This window comes from Geospiza fortis, unplaced genomic scaffold (assembly GCF_000277835.1).
Source record: "Geospiza fortis unplaced genomic scaffold, GeoFor_1.0 scaffold396, whole genome shotgun sequence".
NCBI lineage: Eukaryota > Metazoa > Chordata > Aves > Passeriformes > Thraupidae > Geospiza > Geospiza fortis.
The window spans coordinates 1,363,953-1,383,578 of NW_005054345.1; the positions used below are offsets into that span (position 1 = coordinate 1,363,953).

The 19,626-nt window shown below is 40.0% G+C and overlaps 1 protein-coding gene across 1 annotated transcript in view; it reads left to right on the forward strand.

The window, feature by feature from the left end:
• The window catches only part of BTF3L4 (basic transcription factor 3 like 4), an 8,919-nt gene extending 181 nt beyond the window's left edge, over nucleotides 1–8,738 (forward strand). Inside the window, exons 2-6 of the mRNA XM_031058585.1 lie at nucleotides 910–977; nucleotides 1,824–1,937; nucleotides 3,951–4,152; nucleotides 5,367–5,426; nucleotides 6,290–8,738. Of these exons, the coding sequence (XP_030914445.1) occupies nucleotides 924–977; nucleotides 1,824–1,937; nucleotides 3,951–4,152; nucleotides 5,367–5,426; nucleotides 6,290–6,336 (477 nt within the window). The 5' untranslated portion in view covers nucleotides 910–923 and the 3' untranslated portion in view covers nucleotides 6,337–8,738. The remainder of the gene's footprint in view (nucleotides 1–909; nucleotides 978–1,823; nucleotides 1,938–3,950; nucleotides 4,153–5,366; nucleotides 5,427–6,289) is intronic.
• Nucleotides 8,739–19,626: the final 10,888 nt, after the last annotated feature.

The following is a 19,626-nucleotide window of genomic DNA, read 5'->3' on the forward strand; positions in this document are numbered from 1 at the left end:
TCCCGTGGGACCGCGGTACTCGGGCTCCTGAGGGATGAGCCGCGTTCCCCTCCCGCTCCCCGTGGTCTGGGGCTGGCCAGCGAGCCAGCTTGAGCCCCTTCTCCCGCCGCCCGCGGGGTCTCTCCGTGCGCCGCTCCCTGCCCCGCTCCCGCTCTTGCCCCGGCCGTTCCCGGCACAAAGCGCATGCCGAGATTTCCGGGGATCACTGGTGACTCGCTGGGGCAGAGCAGCGAAACACATTCCTTTTGCTGGGAGGCTTGAGGCGTTTTTTCTCCCATTATGGATTTTCAGGGCTTTTAGTCTTTAAAGGTCCCACTTGACCCGTGGTAGAAGCACTGGACAAACTTCCCAGTCACTGTATTGGATGAAAAGCTACCAGAAGTTCATGTAGTAAATATGTCCATACACGAACTTCGCAGAGTTTGGATCTCGCTTATTAGTCATAAGTATCATAGATTCATTATATGAAAACTGTCCCAGGTAGTTTAGTGGTGACTGTGTTCCTGGATCCTCGTAAAGATAAGATGTTTTCCCAGACCCAGTTGTGGTGTATGTGCTGGTTTGGATCTGGTTAGAGCCAGTAATTCAGTTTAATACTTCCAGCAGTAAACTGGCATCCTGGAAATGAGTACCTCGGCCTGATGCAGAATGAAATGTCCTGTGGAGTCTGTGCCTCATCGTGGCACAGATACTTTAGCTAAATGTGGGTCCTTCCTACTGCAGGACCACTGTGGATTGCTTAGGTGGGATGGTTTTAAAGCTCTGGTTTTGTGTGTTTGTTTGACAACACTGTTTTGGGTGATGTTTTAGAAGTTTGAAAAACCTGCTGCAATTGTAAAAGTACTCTTAAAATGGACTGTGACTTTTTTTGTTACTGTTTTAATGTGAAGTTGAAGTTGTTTTTGCTCTTTAGACGTAGCACTATGAACCAAGAAAAACTGGCCAAGCTTCAAGCGCAGGTCCGAATAGGAGGAAAGGTAAGAAAACCATCAGAGATGCTTTTGAAAGCATAGGCTGAAGTTCATAGAAAGAGAAGAAAAAAATTATGCTCAGGCTTGACTAGATACAGGTTTTGTGTGATCTGGCCTATAGTGCAGCTACCTGAAATGCAAGTTTCTTTCAGTTCACAGTGGCTGGATGAGCAGTTTCCAGTGTGCAAGCATTGTTTTAATTCAATGACTTGTTGTGACCTGTGAAAGCTCCAGCTAATCTCACCTGTTGGGTGTTTCAGTTCTGCCTTTATGGTCTTCCTGCTGGGGATTTTCTTCTTTGTGCCTGCTCCAGGCACTGGCTGTGCACTGAGCTGTTTCTTTTCTCTGAGCTCTAGTGGGTAGTTAATGTGACCAATAAAAAGGCATGTGGTTTGTTCAGTGTGGGTGCTCATCCCCTGTCATAGGGATGATTGTACAAAAGTTTGCAAATCAGGAATTCAAAAATTGCTGTCTGTGGAACACTGAAAGTGTTAATGACTTGGTTGCCAAAGTGGGGCTATTTAAATCACTGTATTTGTGCTTTGTTTTGGAAAAAATATCTTGGGAAAACTTCGTTATGTATTGCTTAATATTAAGTAGTGTTTTTATAGTCTAGGTTAGTGGAAGGGAAAATATGCTGCTGTTTGGTGTTTCTTTGGTCTTTATGCTTAAGAAAAAACTTAAAATTGGGAGTGATGGCCAAAGCTGTAGGTAAAGGGAGATAAGAAGTGTTTTTGTCTACAGAAATGTCTCATAACTTGAAAGATGTTGCTCAGACTGTGCCCTGACTTTTGCAGTTACTGTTGTGAGATCTTTGAGTAGGGCTGACTGTTGTCTCTTCATTCTTCCCAGGGAACAGCTCGCAGAAAGAAGAAGGTGGTGCACAGAACAGCTACAGCTGATGACAAAAAACTTCAGAGTTCCCTCAAAAAACTGGCTGTAAATAACATTGCTGGCATTGAAGAGGTAGGGTGAAAACATAAGTGTTTCCTGTTTGAAATTAAATTCACTCTATTGTTTTGGTGGTGGTGTGGTGGGGTTTTTTGGGGTTTTGACAACAGTTTTATCTTCCAAGCAAAACCACAGAGATCGGGTTATTGAGAGGTAACATTGTTTGATGTATCATTGCCTCATTGGCATAAATGTGTATGTGCCTGGAGAAGGAAAGGTGAAGGTTCTGCTGGCCAGGCAGTGTGTGGTGGAGGTAGTAAGCTCTGTGCTGTGTGTGTCAGCATTCATTGCAGAACAAAACTTCATTCTTCTGTGAGTTTCCTCTAAAGAGAAGAGCAGTAAATGTACATGGACTGTGCAGGCACATCTAGAGCAAGCGTGTTGCAGTTTATGAAGGAAAGTTTAGAAACGCCTTGAGTAAGAACTTGAGTCTGTATTATCAAAATTAGGACCTTTTACTACACAAAAATTGCTGGAATTGTTTGCAGTAGTTCCAGGAAATGTTTTTTAAGGCACTGCAGAGACTCTACAGAAGCAGCTTCTGTGTTAATGTAAGTGGGAATGTGAAAGTTTCAGATGTTCCTTGAATACCTCTAATTTACATGTATTAATAAAACATGTTTTCCAGAACAGTGTAGGGAGTGACCCTCATGCATGGGAAGAGGAGGAGGTTTCTCCATCGTGAGCTCAGTGTGCCTGTAGTACTTGTACTGCTTGGTTAAAGAAGTGCAGTATTTAATCTGTGATTAATTAATTGAAGCAGGATTGCAAGGTGCATGCAGAAGTCTCTTAAGTGCATTCTTCCCTTCCAAAGGCAAATGTAGATTCAGTGAGGTTTGCCTGTAAGTTTTCAGACCTCTGTTACAGAAAGAGTTCAGTTTGTTTGTTTTCTTAAGCTTAATACAAATAAGCAGAGCTATATGAACTAAAGAAAGACACAGTTCTTCTTAGTGTATGTTCAGGGGGTTTTTTTTGTGCACAGAGCACAGGATCTTTATTCAGACACAGTTATTAAAGAATTTAAATATCTCAGTGTAGGAAGATGATGCAAAATGTTTCTACCTTGATAGCAAGAGACATAATTGTGGAATGTTTTATTCAAGTGAACGCAGGTTGACCTTGGTAAGCTTCGTGCAGCTAGAAGAGTCGTGTTGAGTCAAGCATGAGTAACACATTTGTGTCATTTTGAAAGAGGCTCTTAAGTAACAGGATAACTGTGCTTGAAGCCTTTACCATTTCCCCATGGGCAAAGGACAGGATATTGCTTAGTTTTGCAGGAAAGCAACACACCTGGATTTCCTGTTCAAAACATATTTGGATCTCTGCTGCTGTGTGAGGACTGAGAACTTAGATGTTTTTGTATTTTAGATCTCATCTTCAGTTCTGAATCCCTCTTTTCTCCCTGTAACTTAAAAACATTGCTTAATAATTTTTTCATGTCAGTTTAATACCACTGTTGTGTTGGATGGGTAGAACTCTCTTCCTCTGGTCAGACAATTATTTTTTGTGCAATAGTTTATCCGTGCCTAGAAGAAAAAGCTTTTCAGCTTTCTAACGCAGGCCACTACACTGGCTGTAAGGTAGAATTCATGGTGATTCAGAAGGCCAGGGAAGGAGAGCAGGATCACTGGGAGTGTCCTTAGTCTTCTGAGCCCTTGTGGAATTATTGGGGAGGTACTGGAAGTCTGTTCCAGTGCAGTTGGTACCTGATCCCCCAGAGCTGTGTGTGCATCCCTGCCCTGAGCCGGGTGTGAGTCCTGTGCCTGTGCCAGCTGGGAAGAAGCAGGAACATTCTCCTGGTAGGTGACACAGGCACCTGTGAAAGGCAATGGCTTAGCCTCATGTGGCAAGGTTGGAGCTTTGAATTTAGATGGTGTTAATTCCAGGTGCTTTTATCATGGTTATACTGTTCTTTAGGATGAGTGCTAGTTCTGTAATTTTGGTATTTCAAATCTAGATTTTAGTTATTATGCTTATGTAACAAGATGCTACAACACTTAGGTCAATGTTATTAATATATTTAAACAGGTGAACATGATAAAAGATGATGGAACAGTTATTCACTTCAACAACCCCAAGGTTCAAGCTTCCCTCTCTGCCAACACTTTTGCAATTACTGGTCATGCAGAGGCTAAACCGATCACAGAAATGCTTCCAGGCATCTTAAGCCAGCTTGGTGCTGACAGCTTAACAAGTCTCAGGAAGTTAGCTGAACAATTCCCAAGACAAGGTAAGTCTTTTTGGAATCTTTCCTAGCTGACTTAAAGGACATATGAACTATTGAAAGTTTTAACCCAAATTTAACAACAGCATGGGACTTAAAAAGTCAGAAGTGTGTGTGTGCTTTTATTTATTTGCCACTGTTGTGGAAGAAGAGGGTGGGGGAAGAACTTTCTTTTTCTCTTTGTTGATTCAAGATTACATAGGCAGGCCCTGATTTAAAAGAAATATATAAGTCTGGCATGCTATGATAGCCAGTGTACAGCTGTGTATGGCAGAATGCTCAGGGGAAAGCAAGTTTTTACTTGGAAAAACACAACCAGTTCTTTTTATCAGGGAATCTGTTCTGTTTTCTTTGCTCATACAAAACAAATTTCTATTGCAGTTGTAGAAGAAGAAATATGTTCTTCTGCTCTACAATTCACTTTGGAATCCAACCAAGGCTTAAAAAAAAAACTAGTTAAAAATCAAAGTTTTAATGGAAAACTAAAAAATAACCAATCACAGTTATGCATATGATTCTTTATTTTCTATTAATTTTAAAACCTTGGGAGCATGGGGGGAAGGGTGTATGTGGTATAACTATTACTGTAATTTTTAAAAATGATTAGGTACAGTTCTAGTTAGACTGTTACGGCCATTAAGATTACTGTTGTTGGATGTGTTGCAGTTGTCTGTGTTTGGAATGGAATATACATCACCTGTTCTAATGTTTTCAACACACAGTTATTCCTTTAAAATCAGTTTTAATTTCTCCAACATTCTTGTTCAGAGTTTAAGTGAAAATAAAGGGCTTGTTTTTCTTCTTTAGTAATGCATAAAATATCTTCTAAAATTTAGAGAGATGGATCATCATAAGCATATTTGAATCAAATGATGTGTTGGTCACTGGTTGGTGCCATATTATTGTTGCATTGAAATGTGGGACTTCACTTAAAAGATTGAGTCATGCTGGGGGTTTTCTGTATAATTTGATCTTTTCCAAACTCTTTATGAATACTCCATAGCATCTGAAAATGGCTCTGCTAATGCTTTGCTGTCAGAATGTCCCCAAGGAAACCTTTTGGTCATGCTGTTAACTCTCAGTACCTGGTCATTTGTGTGTTTGTCACTACTGGGGATTGGGGAAGTGCTTGCTTTTTTCACATGTATGGTTTTTATTTTGTTGTGTGAGTGTCCCTGATTCTGTATTATGAGAACTCAGCACCAAATTTCTTTTTATAGTGTTGGATAGTAAAGCACCAAAATCTGAAGATATTGATGAAGAAGATGATGATGTCCCAGGTAGGCACATACAGACTTTTATGTCCACTTAAGATAAAAATATTTTAATTCATTCATGTAAATGTGTAGCTTTTGATGTGATCATACTCCTCACTTGCTGAAGGAGGTTTCTTATATAGGACAGCATTAAAATATTACTTGGATTTCAGCTTTTGAAAAAGAGATTACCTTGTGCAACTACCTTAATTATTGAGTGAAACTAGGTTAAAGTAGTTTCAGTGAGGTTGAACAGGTATATAAATATCCAAACAGGGGTTTAGGACTGCAAAATGACATAATTGGCATAGTTACCAGGTGGTTTTTGTATCAGGGTCTGGAGTTAGAATTTTTATTTCTGTAGCAGAAGAAAAAGGACTTATGTCAGTGTGTCTGGAAATAAATATGCTAAGTTCTTTATTTGTCAGTGAATAACTATTTTATCAATAACCACATTCCACTGTATCCTTTGGGGTGGTGTGTTAGCTAAAACAACATGACCAGAGATTGAATTCCTTCTGCCTTGGCACTGGTTTATTTCTTTGTGACCTTGTATAAAATTCAATTCTCTAAAATGGCAGGCATTCTTTAAAGAATGCTGATGCTCAAAACTCAACTGCAGCTAGTAGAGCACCTTTGAAAATCAGCTCTTAATCACCTAATGTTAGAATTTTCACTGTTGGAGTGTTTCTGCATTTCTAGTTCTTTGTGTACGTTTAAACAAACAGTATTTTCTAAAGCCCTTTGAAATCCGCCCATAAAGAAATGGTTTCTCCAAGTGTTATTAAGTATTACTTAACCTTTCCTGTAATTATATGCATTTTCATTAAACTTACAAAGGTAATCTTACTGGGCATTACTGTATTAAATATCTTCATCTTTTTCAGATCTCGTAGAAAATTTTGATGAAGCATCAAAGAATGAAGCTAACTAAAACATTAATAGTTCTGGAAGCTGGCATGGACTAGATTTAAGAAATCAGCTATGTGGTTCCAAAGTTTTAAAGAAACAGAGAACATCATCTGTTAATAGTTCAGTAATATAAATATTTTGTATTTTTATGATGCTGTTTGTTCAGCATTTTCTGTCAGTTGATTTTGCATTTTGCACTTACTCCCAGGATCTACTCTTTTGGTCAAAAAGAAATGTCAGTGCAGTTTAAGGGGTGTGTGTATGTGTGTGGGTGTACGTATAGTGGAGAACAAATTGGAGAACACATATTTAACCATTTACCCTTTTCCTTTGGAAGTAGAAATAAAAAGAATCTTCAGCATCATTACTTTGATTATCACCAAATAGTGCACAGAGGGAGTTAAGATTAACGTTTTGTCCACATTTTGTGACCTGAAGGAATTACACCATTAAAACTTGGGGTTAATTTGCTGTAACTGTTGTACTTGCAGGTGTGTTTCTCAATGTACACATATTTGTTATCAACCTTGTGTTGATCCCAGGATTTAGGGGACACGAGCTGTTTTAGCAGCTTGCTTGGTACAGTAACTTTTTAAAAACTTGGTCTCATCAAAGTGCTTTTTTAAACTTTTTCCAATTTTTTTTTTTTTGTCTCTGAAGTTTTGATACAAGCTGATATTTGACTCCTTCCATGTAGACTTAGCAGTATGTTCTCCTGTTGGTTACTAAAGTATTTCCCAGTCAAAAGAAAAACACCTCGGTTCTCTACTGTCGGGTCACTTCCTAAGCTTGGAGGTCTGGTTGGTAACAGTCCAGTGCACCACTTTTGCACAGTAACAGGTTTTTGCTTGAATAACTTCAAGCTGTTCTCTTGGCATGACTGCAGTTACTAGCAGCTGATGATCCACTCTCATTCTTAGGGCACTAGGAACTAAATGCACTGTGTGAACAATGTTTAGGGTGGGAGGAAAGAGTTGTTGACACTTTGCCTTGCTTCCTGCTGGGCAGTCTGTGCAGTGACTAGCTCTAAAGGGATTTTTTTTTTTTTTTTTTTTTTTTTTTTTTTTTTTTTTGCCTGTAACTTACCTTGGCCTATAACCTACCTCTAGGTTTGGTGTCATCTATGTAGTAGCTTCTTACAAAACACAAATGCTCCTCAGGCATGAGGAGAACATTGGGAGGTACTGTTGGTACAGTGCAGTATTTATGACCTTTCTTTAAAATGCTTAATGTGAAGCCATTTTCTCAGAGGCTCTTTCAAGGTTCTTGGTGTAATGTGCATTACAGTATAGTTAGACATCATTGTAACCTCTGTCAAGGGCAGCTGTGGCTTACAAAAGCCACTTTGTTTTTTTTTTTTTCCTCTACATCTGTCACTTAACTATGGCTTAATTGGAACATATCAGCTTTTGGTGTAGGCTCATATGCTAGAGAACTGTAATACTACAAGCAAACAGTCCATGAGTTCTGGAGACTTCATGAACCCAGGGAAGTAGAGCTGTGGTGGTTTGGCAGCTGAACTCCTCGGTTCATTTTCTAGGCTTCGTTCAGTTTTTCCTGTTATATTTTATATACTACGTGGATCTTACTACAAAATAAAATAACAGTACAAAAGAGGAAATGCTCCCTCCTGTGTGTTGTCTGCTCCTCCCACCAGCACTGGCTGAGGAAAGCAGGTGGATGCAGCAGCTGTTTGAGACTGCACTGCATTCTTGGTGAGAGTGACCAAGGAAGACATGGGGCTAGGGAGGGTCCTGTTAGAGCTCTAGGATTTCACACTCCCTATACTCACTCGTATTTTCTCTGTGCTGTGGAAAGAAACTTTCGTTTGTTGTATGGCTGATCAGCTGCAGATGATTTGTTCTGTTTATAAGGAGGAGATGTCTCCACAAATGTGTCCTCAGGCACATGGAATTGCCTTCTGCTGCCTCTGGGAGCCCAGGGAGCAAAGGAAGGACATGAGGCCACAGGGATTTGCAGTGTTCCTCCGTTTGCTTAAGAGGCAAAGTGAATAACCTTTCCAGGTAGCAACTGTACAGAATTGATACATGGGACGTCCCCTTCCTAAATACTAATCAGATACTGAAAATTCCTGCTTGTTCATTCATGTAGGAGGTATGTCAAAAATAATTTTGTGAGAGACTAAAAGTAGGTCTCGGAAACAATGATTCCCTCAGTTTACATAGCTGAACTTTCTGATTTCTACAAAATACTGATTTCGTTTTTGCTCTTGAATTTACATGTTAAACCCTCAAATTTTTCCTGTGTTGACAACCAGTAAACCAACTAACTATGCTAGCTTATGTAGTTATATTATCTTCAGTTTTTTTCACTGTCTCTGGAAACAGTCAACCACTTATGATTTGCTGCTGGAAATACTAGAGCTTATCAATCATTAAACTGATTTTAATTAAAAGTAGCCCATAAAGGCTGTTGTGGGAAAAGCTCTTTTTCTTTTGTATTTATTCATGGTATAACACAAACAGTCTTTGTACATGCTGATGGAAATGCAAGGTTACTAAAAATAGTTTTGGGGAGCATTGGTAAATAAAAACTCCCCTCATAATGGTGAACACTAAGTTGTTCTTTGCTTGGCTTGAAGCATGGTAACCACCATACTTCTGTAGTCCTTTGTGCTAACTTGCTCACTACTTAACTCTGCTGATGTATTAAAGATACTGCTAATGCTACTGACATGTTAAATAACTTAGCAGTGATTGGAAAGTAGAGAGATGGAGCAGAAAGGAAATGGAAATGTCTGCTGGATTGTATGTGAGGAAGTCCAAGCTCGACCAATGAAAATCAAAGAATGGGCAAATGTGTGAGACAGCAAACACTGTCCTGCCCTGGCTGCTAGTGCACTTTTGTAGTTCCCTAGTTCATGGCTGGGAAACCTGGGTCTGGCTGGCTTCTCTGAGGCAGGAGAGAAGTCTGGAAAAACTTTCAATTTTTTTCGTAATTTTCTTTGTGAAAGAGAAATGCTTGTGTGTAATGGATGCTGGGGTTACAGTACAGGCAGTGGGGCTGGGTGCATGGATTTCCCATGGAGAGCTGGAGAACAAAGTGAATTTACAGCTGGGAATGTTTGTAGGGTGGAAAGAGTTAATATAAAAGGGATGTTTAATGCACAATACAGACCTTGGATGTTTTATTTTTAGCTTTTGTTATATAGCAATACTTGAAGAGTGCACAGGAATGATAAGGATGAATTTAGAACTGCTGTGGAAATATGTTGATAACTTGCTCATATTTGTCAACTTTCCATGGGAACTAGGAGTTGCTATGAGCTCCCTTCTGCCAGGATCTTCACAAATAATGTTTTGGATTTGGTGTGTACAAAATGAGCCCTGGAGGTCCTACAGCTGATTTAATTAGTGAGCAGTGGGTTGATTGACCAGTGTATTTGTTAGCAGGAAGGAACTGAGGAAGCCATAAAGGCACAGTAAGGCTGTACTATATATGAGACACTCTACTGAGGAAGGTCTAGGAGGGATCCTCCTGAGGTTCCTTGGAATCAGAACCCCTGCAGCTCTGAGCAGTAGGAATTTACAGAGGGCTGAGCAAAGGGCCCCTTAGCTGAAGGTGAGTGAGTGAATTCTTCCACTAGCACCGAAGATCAGTCTGCTCATATTATTCAAAGGCAGTACTAGTTTATTCAACAAAGTGAGTAGTCTTTATTCTGGGGATCCAGATTTCACTAATTCAATGATCCCCGTTTTGTACTTGAGCAAATGAAGTGCAGAAGAGAAGCTTATCAGAACAGCAGCCATAGCAGCTTCACAGAAGTGACAGCACAAGTGCAGGGAATGGTTATTTCCCTTTAACTGCTTCCCCATTAAATAATTTTTTTAATCCCTCCCTTTTAAAGACCAGTTTCCAGACACTGAAGAACTTAATGGATTTATTCAGAAACCTGAGGGCTGCAGTATCAAGGATTTGGGGAGCAAGAGAAGACACTATTTCTAAAATTGGTAGTCTTGGTATATTTGGGTAGAAGCTTGGGTTGGTATCTAGAGCAGGGTTATTGGAGCTTTCATTTCACATCCACCACTGTTACTGGACAAGAAAAAACAGACTTGTACATTTTCCAGGGCCTTGGTTTGCCTTTATTTCAGGAATACTGCTCTGCTTCCTCTATGTGCTTTGTAAGTTAATGAATACCAAACAGGATGTTTCTTGAGAGGAGTGAGCTACATCTCTGTGCAATTGGTATAAAAAGCTACTTCTGTGTGATAAATAACATAGTATTTGGTGGGTTCTCTGGGCTGTTGAACTCCCTCTCACTAAGCAACAGACCCCCAGCTTGCTCAGACGCTGCGTTTTTGTCAGTTGTTATCTGTCAGATTCTCACATATTAGACAGCATTCCTTGAATTTTGCATTGCAGGTAGATTTTTGTAGCTAAGCTAAATTAGTTTCCTCTTTGAAGTAAAAGGAGATCAACTGCTCATTTGAGGTCTTGAAGTTGTTTGTGATATTTTTGTTAAAGTATGAACGCTAAGGCAAACATAGAAACAAAAAAACCTTATTCCAAGGCCTTTTGACCTTTCAGTGCACATATCCCTGCTGAATAAAAAGAGTTATGTAACCTCATGCATTTTCTTGCAACATCCTTGTTGCAGCTATAGTAACTGCTTATGTCAAAAAGTAATATTAGAAAGTATTTAATGTATTTTTAGATTCTGTCTAATGCAACTTAGCTGATAAAGAAGAGCCAGTGCTGTGAGACCAGCTCTCTACAGACATTGGGAAGTGTGGCGCAAACAACATTTTGAGAACATCAGATCTCATTTTGAGGCCATGTATGAAGCTGGAAATTTCCAAGCAATGCAAATTATTGCCTGACATAGGTAAGTGAAGATGTAAAATCCCAGCAGATGTCAGCAGGATGCCAGACCTTTGCACACCAAGAGTGAAGTTCCCTGAAAAGCTTTCACTGATCTCTGCCAACAGAGCAAGGCTTCCCCTTCCTTTGCTTTCCCAAACTGATGCCTGAGGTCAGCTGGACCAGTTTGCTCTGAGGCTACAGGAGCCCATCTTGTCACCTTTGCCTCACCACCTGCCACTGAGCTTGAAATTTCTGGGAGATAAAGGTTAATCCCTAAGAGGGAAGTGTTTGCAGGCAGGCTGGGTGGGGATGGCCAGCAGCAAAGCAGCCTCCCAGGTGTGCTGAGCTGGCCTTTGAGCCCTGCTGCTGCTGGGGCTTGGCAAGACACTGCAGGGCAGCTTGTCCTGCTGCTGCTGCCAGGGTCACACCGAGTTTGGGAAGAGGGGAGCATTGGCCATATTGAAGCCTTGGGTGATGATGTTGTCAGACCCTCTAACTTGCAGTTTGTTTCTAAATTTTTTGTTGTGAAATAGGGATTCTGTCCAGTTCACTTTGCCTGCACTATGGGCAGCCCAGCATGTCCTCACTGCCCTCTGCCCCAGCCACCCCACTGCTCCACAGCTGCACAGCCTTCCCTGTGAGCCTGTCCTGCATGTCTCCTTCTAGGAGAACAGGGATTTACTGGGGCAAGCTGCTGAAGTTTTGATGTTTGATGTTTCATGGTTCTTGTTCACTGAAAATCACTTTTAAATTTACTGAGATATTTAATATGGAATTTCCATTTTTGTGACAAGATCTAGTTCCAAATGGTTTCTGATACATGCTGTTGAATTGAAAGTAACTCTAGTTTGCTTACAGCATTGCTATAATCTCCAGGGAGTAACAATGCAACTGAATTCCTGCTCTGTTCATTTTGAAACCTTTGCTCTATTGCTGGAGACTTGGCCTGCTCTGTGATTGACATTTGTAATTAGTGACATTTTGCATGTTTCTGAAAGAATGCAAATACAGCCTAAAATAATTTTTACTTTGAATAAGGATTTCTTCCCTGTATGTCCTAATTTCCCACAGCCTTCTTCCACAGTTTGACTGAAAGACATCAGGTTTTCTCACGATCTCCTGATGGATATTTGGGCAATTTGCTGAAGCTTCCTTCTATTTTGATACAGAAGTGATGTCAGTCTTCTGAAAAACAGGGGATGTGTTATTTTCTAGTTTTTACTATATCACCTTTCAGCAGCATGATTTCAGTGTTGTTGTAAATTATTAACTTTTGAACATAGGGATATTATTGCCTCTAACTCTTCTCCTGCCCTTTGAGTTACAGGGTTGCTTTCATTGGCAGTGTGCACTGAGAAATCATGTTGGCCACTTGCAGCCCTGAAATTGTAATAGTTTATCCCATTACACGGTGATTTTTCCAGCTCAGTTCTCTTGAGAACCTTGAAATAGGTTTTCCATAAAAATATTCCAGACACTCTTTTTTCTTTTAAAGGCTATAGTCAGATTTGAAGGGATAATCTAGCTATTGTTTCTAGTGGAATACATGTTCTATCCTGATGATTTTGTAAATTATAGGGGATTTTTATAGTGCAGTCTGGCTCGCTAAGAACCTGGTGAATTCTTTGAACAAGCTTGCTTGTTCTTTGGCTACAAGCAGACAAACATCATTAGCATCTTAACTGATGGAAACTCTTCCATGAAAAATGCACACAGTCTTACTGGTTTTAATCTGCACAAGCACCTCATGGATTTGCAGTAAACTGTAATAAAAGGTTTAGGTGGCCTATACCTCCATTTCCTCAATGGCTCACGGTAGCATCATCAGGAATGTTCACCCATTGAGTTTGCTTTTGTGTGACTGCACTTCTGTCATCTTCCTTTCTATATAGCTGTGATACTGTCTGAGAGACAGGACTACTGAATTTGACTGCCATCACAGTGTGCTCATACTTTCAAACTGCTCAGGTCCTCATGTTCATTATGGTTCAGGATGGCCAGTATTTATTGGAAAAGAAAAAAGGAAAGTAGTGACTACTCAGAACAAGAATACACTTGCATTGAATAAATATGGTGAGCAATTCTTTTTATTAGTTTCTCTGTTGAGACATTAATCTGTGTTAAAATTTGTATGAGATGTGCCATGGTTCGATTTTTGCCCTTTTATCTTAACACTTAGATAAGCCAAAATAAGAGAGAGGTGATAAAATACTTGTCCTCAATTACTCCTGCCCCATGAAAAATTACTGCAGGAGGAATTACATGCATTGGTCTACTTGCACAATAAAAACAAGTTTTAACAGTTGTTCCTACCATATTTAAGTATTCCTGTTGCAAGTTTTATATTTGGAATGTCTCTCTGGTTTGATAAAAGCAAAATAATACAGATGTCAGAGATGCCAAAGAACATTTTTCTTTTTCACCCTCACTCTCTCCCCCAAGAGTGGAGCTTCTTGATGTATGTGCTGTTATTTACTGTGCCCTATTTAGTTCTGTATCATAGTCAAAATTGTTTGCACGGGTTCTGGCACTTTGAAATGGGGTACCAGCCTTTTTTTAGCAAACTCAAAGCATTCATCTGACTGACTGTTGAGGTACAAACATGAACAACACAGAGACATCTCTCACTGAGATGTTGAGGAAATAGCTGGTCAGGCCTTCCCAAGTGTCTGACTCACAGCACTCCACAAAATCTCAATCTTGTGATTTAGCAAGGCATAAATAAGCCCGAGGTGGTTTTTTTATAGGCTTAATTACACCCAGTGAAGCCATGTCTTTTTGCTTGAGCAGGGAGTTGCTACACTGCTGAGAAGGCAAAGCAGTGCCAGGAGAACAGGAAGGTTCCAGCAGAGCCATGGAGGTCATGGGACAAGCAGAGGAGTGTGTGTGCACTTCCGTGGCATTTGGTGGTGGGGTTTGCCCGTGACGGTAAGGCCGATTGATTCCCCGTTTGCCATCACTGCTGACTCAATAAATGACATGATCCAAATGAGCACATGTGTTTCAGATTTTTTTGTTGTTTGTTTGAAAAAGACATGAGGGTCTTTTTCACCCTCATGTGGACTAGTGAAAGAGAAATGAACCAGTGGGAAGTGGGCATGCCTCCCTAGAATGCTTACTGGTTGTATTTAGTCAGGAGATCTTTACATAAAACCAGTGACACTATTGTTCCTTACACTCAATTTTTGTGACTTAATATCTGTAAGAAATTATGATGATTTTGAGGGGACCTTAAAGATCATCATCAGTTTCATCCCCCTTGCCACATCCCAGTGTCTGCAGGATTCTAGACTTGTCCAGTCCATGTCTAACACCACACCTGGCAAATGGGAATTTTAAGTATGTTTCCATGAATAAGGAGGCCAGCACAGGCTGGTATGTGAAGCATTTGCTAAGCTTGTACAACTGCAACTGCAATGGGATATTTTCCACCATTAGGGGAAGGGGCTGGAGCCAGTGCCATCCCAGCCACTGCTGGGCTAATGCTTGGACCCCAGGGATTGCCTGTCCAACACAGAACGTGAGTGCTCAGGGGAGAACACAATGTTCCATTAATGTTACATCACTGTATTGTGTAATGGGCCTTGCTGGATACTAATTCCTTTGTTAGACTGTTCTCTGTAAAAACACTGAATAAAAGATGTCCCTTTACCTTAAACCTCCATGGGGATTGTAAAATTAATGGCAGCTGGTTTTCAGTAGTTGTGAATGGCAGTAAAATCTAGTTACAGGGCTCAGTGCTTCTTCCTTACAGAAACAGCAGCAATGTCCCAGCATGATGGCATGGATGACAGGATCCATCCCACACATACTGCCTTTGAAACAGACATAAAATAGTTGAATAATCACCATTCTGTGAAAGTTGCATTTGCCAGTTGTCATCTGGCAAAGCATTCTTGTTTACTGGTCAGCTTTCATTTTTATGGCCTGTTAAATTAAATGGCATTTTTACCAAGCTCAAATCTTTTCTCAATCAAAGTCTTTAGTAGTAGGGAGCACTTTGAAGTCAATTTAGAAAGCACATTCAGTTCTTTCTAGTGTTTGAAGTTCTTTGCCTATTGCATATATTACAGGCCTAATGCACTCCCCTTACTCCCACACGTGAATATAATTCACGTAAATTATATTGAAATTCAGTCTGTCTTCCCCAAGCCTGAATTTGTTAATCGTTTGGACACTGCCACAGTCATGAAACCATGAGCCTACCACAATTCTTCTGAATTATCAGATTTCTTTCTTGTAGCCTCATACTTTTTATTCAAACACTCTCCTATAGCATCCACTTCCATGTTGCCATTCTTCATAAAGTTCTGGCTCAGTTTTGGCTTGGCTGCCTTATTCAGCCAAGAGACAGGATTTTAGTTATTATTTTTAGATGCTCAGCTTCTTGCAAACTATAGGGGGAGATGTTTGCTCATCAGGTTTTTTTCCCAGTGTGAAGCACTCATTTTCCTTGGGAGAAAAGAAAAATCCAGCCAGCAAACAATATTTTTCTGTCTGTCCAATGAAAGAACCCCCTCGTTGCCAAAGGGGCAATGAGGGAGAGGGACTGCTCTGTTTTTGTTTCAGTTTCAAGATGTTTGGCTTCTTTCTGCACATGGGTGCTTGGAAACATGACCTTTCTATCCAGACTGCTTTTCACTTTATTCCTTTTTTTTGTTTTGCTACAATTTATATACAACTGTTATATAATTCATGCAAAATCATTTGTTTAATAAAAATAACTCTATAAAGAGAATAAGGGAATTGGTATCAGATATAACAAATGCGTAAACCAATTCCTTCATTTTCTAAGTTTATAGCAACATTATTCCCTTTACAGATAATTTTCTTTCATGTCATGTATAGTACCCGAGAATCAGTGAAGGTGACTTATTTCTAAAGGAAAAACCCTTTTTTCTAAGCCTTTTCCTGCTTTACAGTTGCCTGTATTGTAGCAGCCTGGAGGAAAGTGCTGGTGCTGGAGCCAGGCCCTGTGTGTACCTGCACAGAGCAGTCACTTCAGGCTCCTGTTTTATAACACTTCAAAATTATATCAATTTCAGAAAAATAGTTTTGATGTCATGTGAATATGATCTTCAGAGAGTAAATTAAATGGGTTATAACTGTCTTCCCTAGTGAATTTATGGCGTGGGGAATTTCAGGTCAGCTCAGTTGACTGCCTCATTTTTCAAAGCATTTCACTATGGGTTCTACATTTTCAGTTAAGCTGTTGCTATTTAAAAAGATGACTTCCATGTCATTTGCAAAGCATGTAGAAGCTGGAGGCAATTCAGCATTTTGACACTCTTAATTAACTGATGGCCTGTCATGAAAGCAGGTTGTAATTAAATGATATAGTAATTTTGGCCATGCTGCCTTCCAAACTATTTTTATATCTCAGCAGAATAATTCAGGTGGTGACATCATGTCAGTATATGTGCTTCTCCTTCCTCAGTGCCTGCTCAGGAATTGTTACTCATGGTTTGAAATAGCTTTAAGAAAATAAATTCCAACCAGTTCTTGGTGAAAAAGGAAATAGAAATTTTTAAAATTTCCTGTCACAGACTGTGGCCTGTTATCCTGTCAGGGTCTGTGAAGATGACTTGTAATATGTGACAACCTACATGTCCTGTAAAAGAGACTCACACATTCAGGGTTTCTAGGGCAATCCAGGTGGGTTCATGAAAAATGGTGGGAGAAAAAGGTAATTTTGATGGCTACAGAGCCTTAACCTTGGGATGCTGGTAATTATTTCAGTAAGATTGTATTTGGATTTGGGCCCACAGTACTTTTGACTAATGAAGATTATGCTGTCTTCAACTAGAAGGGTGGGTATTGAAAATGGGAGTGCTTTTACTCATTAAGCAAACAGTTTTATGTAGGTATTCCAGGATGGACAAGTCCCTAACACAACCTGACAGTGTTACTGTTCAGAAATGAGTGGGATTTGTCAGGAGCCTGTAATACCCACTGCATTTTGAGCCAGGTTCTTTTGATGTCCATTTTCTGATGTGCTGCCCTGGGGAAATCTGCCATCTATTCAATCCTTTAATAACATCCCTTGTGCCAGGAACATCATAATGCTGAATGCCGTGACTGAGACGTTACTATGAATATGCTGAAGATCCTTGCTTGGTGTACGATGAAACAATCTTTGGGGAATAAGTGAAACAAAAGAGTGTGTAGGATATCCTTTAATTCAATGAGGAATGTGGGTGGAGAAGTAATTGAAATGAACAAGATGCTTTGGATTTTCGTAAATGCCTTAAATACTTCAGGGTGTGCTTAAAGCTTTGTGTGTGTATGTGAACCATTTCACCACTTGAAGAACTGATGAAAGCAGGAGCCCATGTAAAGCAGCAGCCCATGTTTTTAACCATTCTTTACCTGCCCCCATCACACTTTTTCCCTGAGGTATGAGCACTGTGTTCCCTGTGGCAGTTCTGACAGGGGAGAAATAACCCTATGAAGAATTTTAGGGCTATATGTGGCTGACTGACAGCCACCTGCTGCTGAAAGCTACTGCAGTGGCTGCCTTCCCTCCCCGTGCCCTCAGCAGTGGCAGCTGGTTTTGGCCCTCCCCTACAGCAGTCACCAGTTGCCTCAGTCAAGTGGGGTTGAATTTGAGCAACATATTCCTGAATTATTTCAGAAACAAAGATAAGCCTGCAATCTGCAGCACAGGTGTGGGAGCCTTTCTCCTTTGAGAGACAGCTTCAAATATTCTGTGCACAAAGGATGGTGGTTTTGATGCCCACTGCTCCCGTTTTCATTGAGGAGCATTAGGGAGGAAAAGACCAAGATGCCAACAGCAGATAAGCCAAGGAAGTGTTGCGAAAATGATGCCTGCCAGATTCTTTCAAGAATAAAATCCTTTTGCTGGAGTTTGACTCAATCACACCATGAATGATTTAATTACCAAAATTCATTAACCAGAGCTTGAGAGTCATGTATGTCCATGCATAGCAGCTATTCATCTATCTCCAGTGCAACAAAGAAGGGAAATGCTTAAGATAACAATGAGCCAACGACATCTATCACTTCCTTTCAAGTTTCAGTTCCTCCCTAAAGAAAACTCATCTCTTCCTTTGAATCTACAAAGACCTAAAGAATAAACTCATATATACATATTAGATCAAACCCTTCACATAAGCATTGAAAAGGAAAAAAAAGGTACTGTAGATGAAGGTTTATACTTTTGTTTACTTACATCCTCAAAAAAAAAAAAAAAAAAAAAGGCCCCTCAAACAACAAAACAAACCAGACTGGAAATATGTAGCTGCATGATCATAGACAAGTTGACAATGCTACACTTGGACTGAAAACTTTATCTGAAACATATTTCCTACCTCAAATAGAAACTGCGAGCTTCATGGAAGATGTGTGTCCTCACTGCTCCTGCTGTCCCTCGTCCTCTGCCTTCCTTTGCCCCAGCAGTCACTGGGCTCCTTCTCTCTGCATCCTCCCTTCTCCTACTGAGACCAGCAGCTTTCCCTCTCCTCCCTCAGGTTCACAGACCTGTGGATCTAGAGGAATTGGAGAAAGAAATAATGAGAAAAAAATGCTATTATAGCATTCCCCTCCAGGCCCCAGGGCTGCACAGCCCTGCCTGTGAGGCACAGAGATGGGATGCATCCCTGTTTGCTGTGCTCCAGCAGCACACGCTATACAAGGAGTCAGATGTAGCAGTTTCTCACCTTCATCTGTTGGTTTTGTCTTTGTTCCTACCTTGGACTTCGATTTCTATTTGGGTGCCTTCCACACAACCACAGAACAGCAGAGCTTCTCTAACTCAGTGACACAGCCCCCTCAGCTCTGCCCATAACCCTCACCCTGTCAATGGGGGTAGAACTGAGGAATTAAAAGCTGAAAATGACACCATATAAAGATGCAGGGAAACTTGAGATTTAAAGATAAATTGAAAACATAATCTTTACAGAAGAAGGAAAAGGAGGTACATAGCAGAAATAAACAGAATTGAGGGTTATACAGAGAACAATTTTCCTATATGAGATAAATAAAGGGTATTAAGTTAAATTGTGTAGTAGAGCATTAACATCTGCTGGAAGAAAATACTTTTAAAGTGCGACAATTATGGGCCTGGAACTCACTTTTACAAGAAATCACAGACTAAAACAGGATTTAAAATTATTAGATGTTTTTCTTCATGTGTAAAATGTGTCTCTATATAAGTACAATGATGAACAGATTTATTTAATTTGTGTACTGAATCTGTAAAAAATTCTGACAGCTTTTTTGGTCATAGAATATAGTTATGCTGGAAGAAACGAAAGAAAAGACACATCAAAAGATATCACTTCAAAAGTCATAATAGTGAGTTATTTAATAATACTGATGTTGATGTGATTTTTCAATTTGCAACAGTTTTATTTTCCACTGTCTGTAATTAAAATCAAGTCAAGTTTGAATTGTAGTGTTTCTCTAAAATTCTTTCATCCTTAGAATTTTCCTTGCGTCTGAAGCACTGACATTCAAGGGAGTG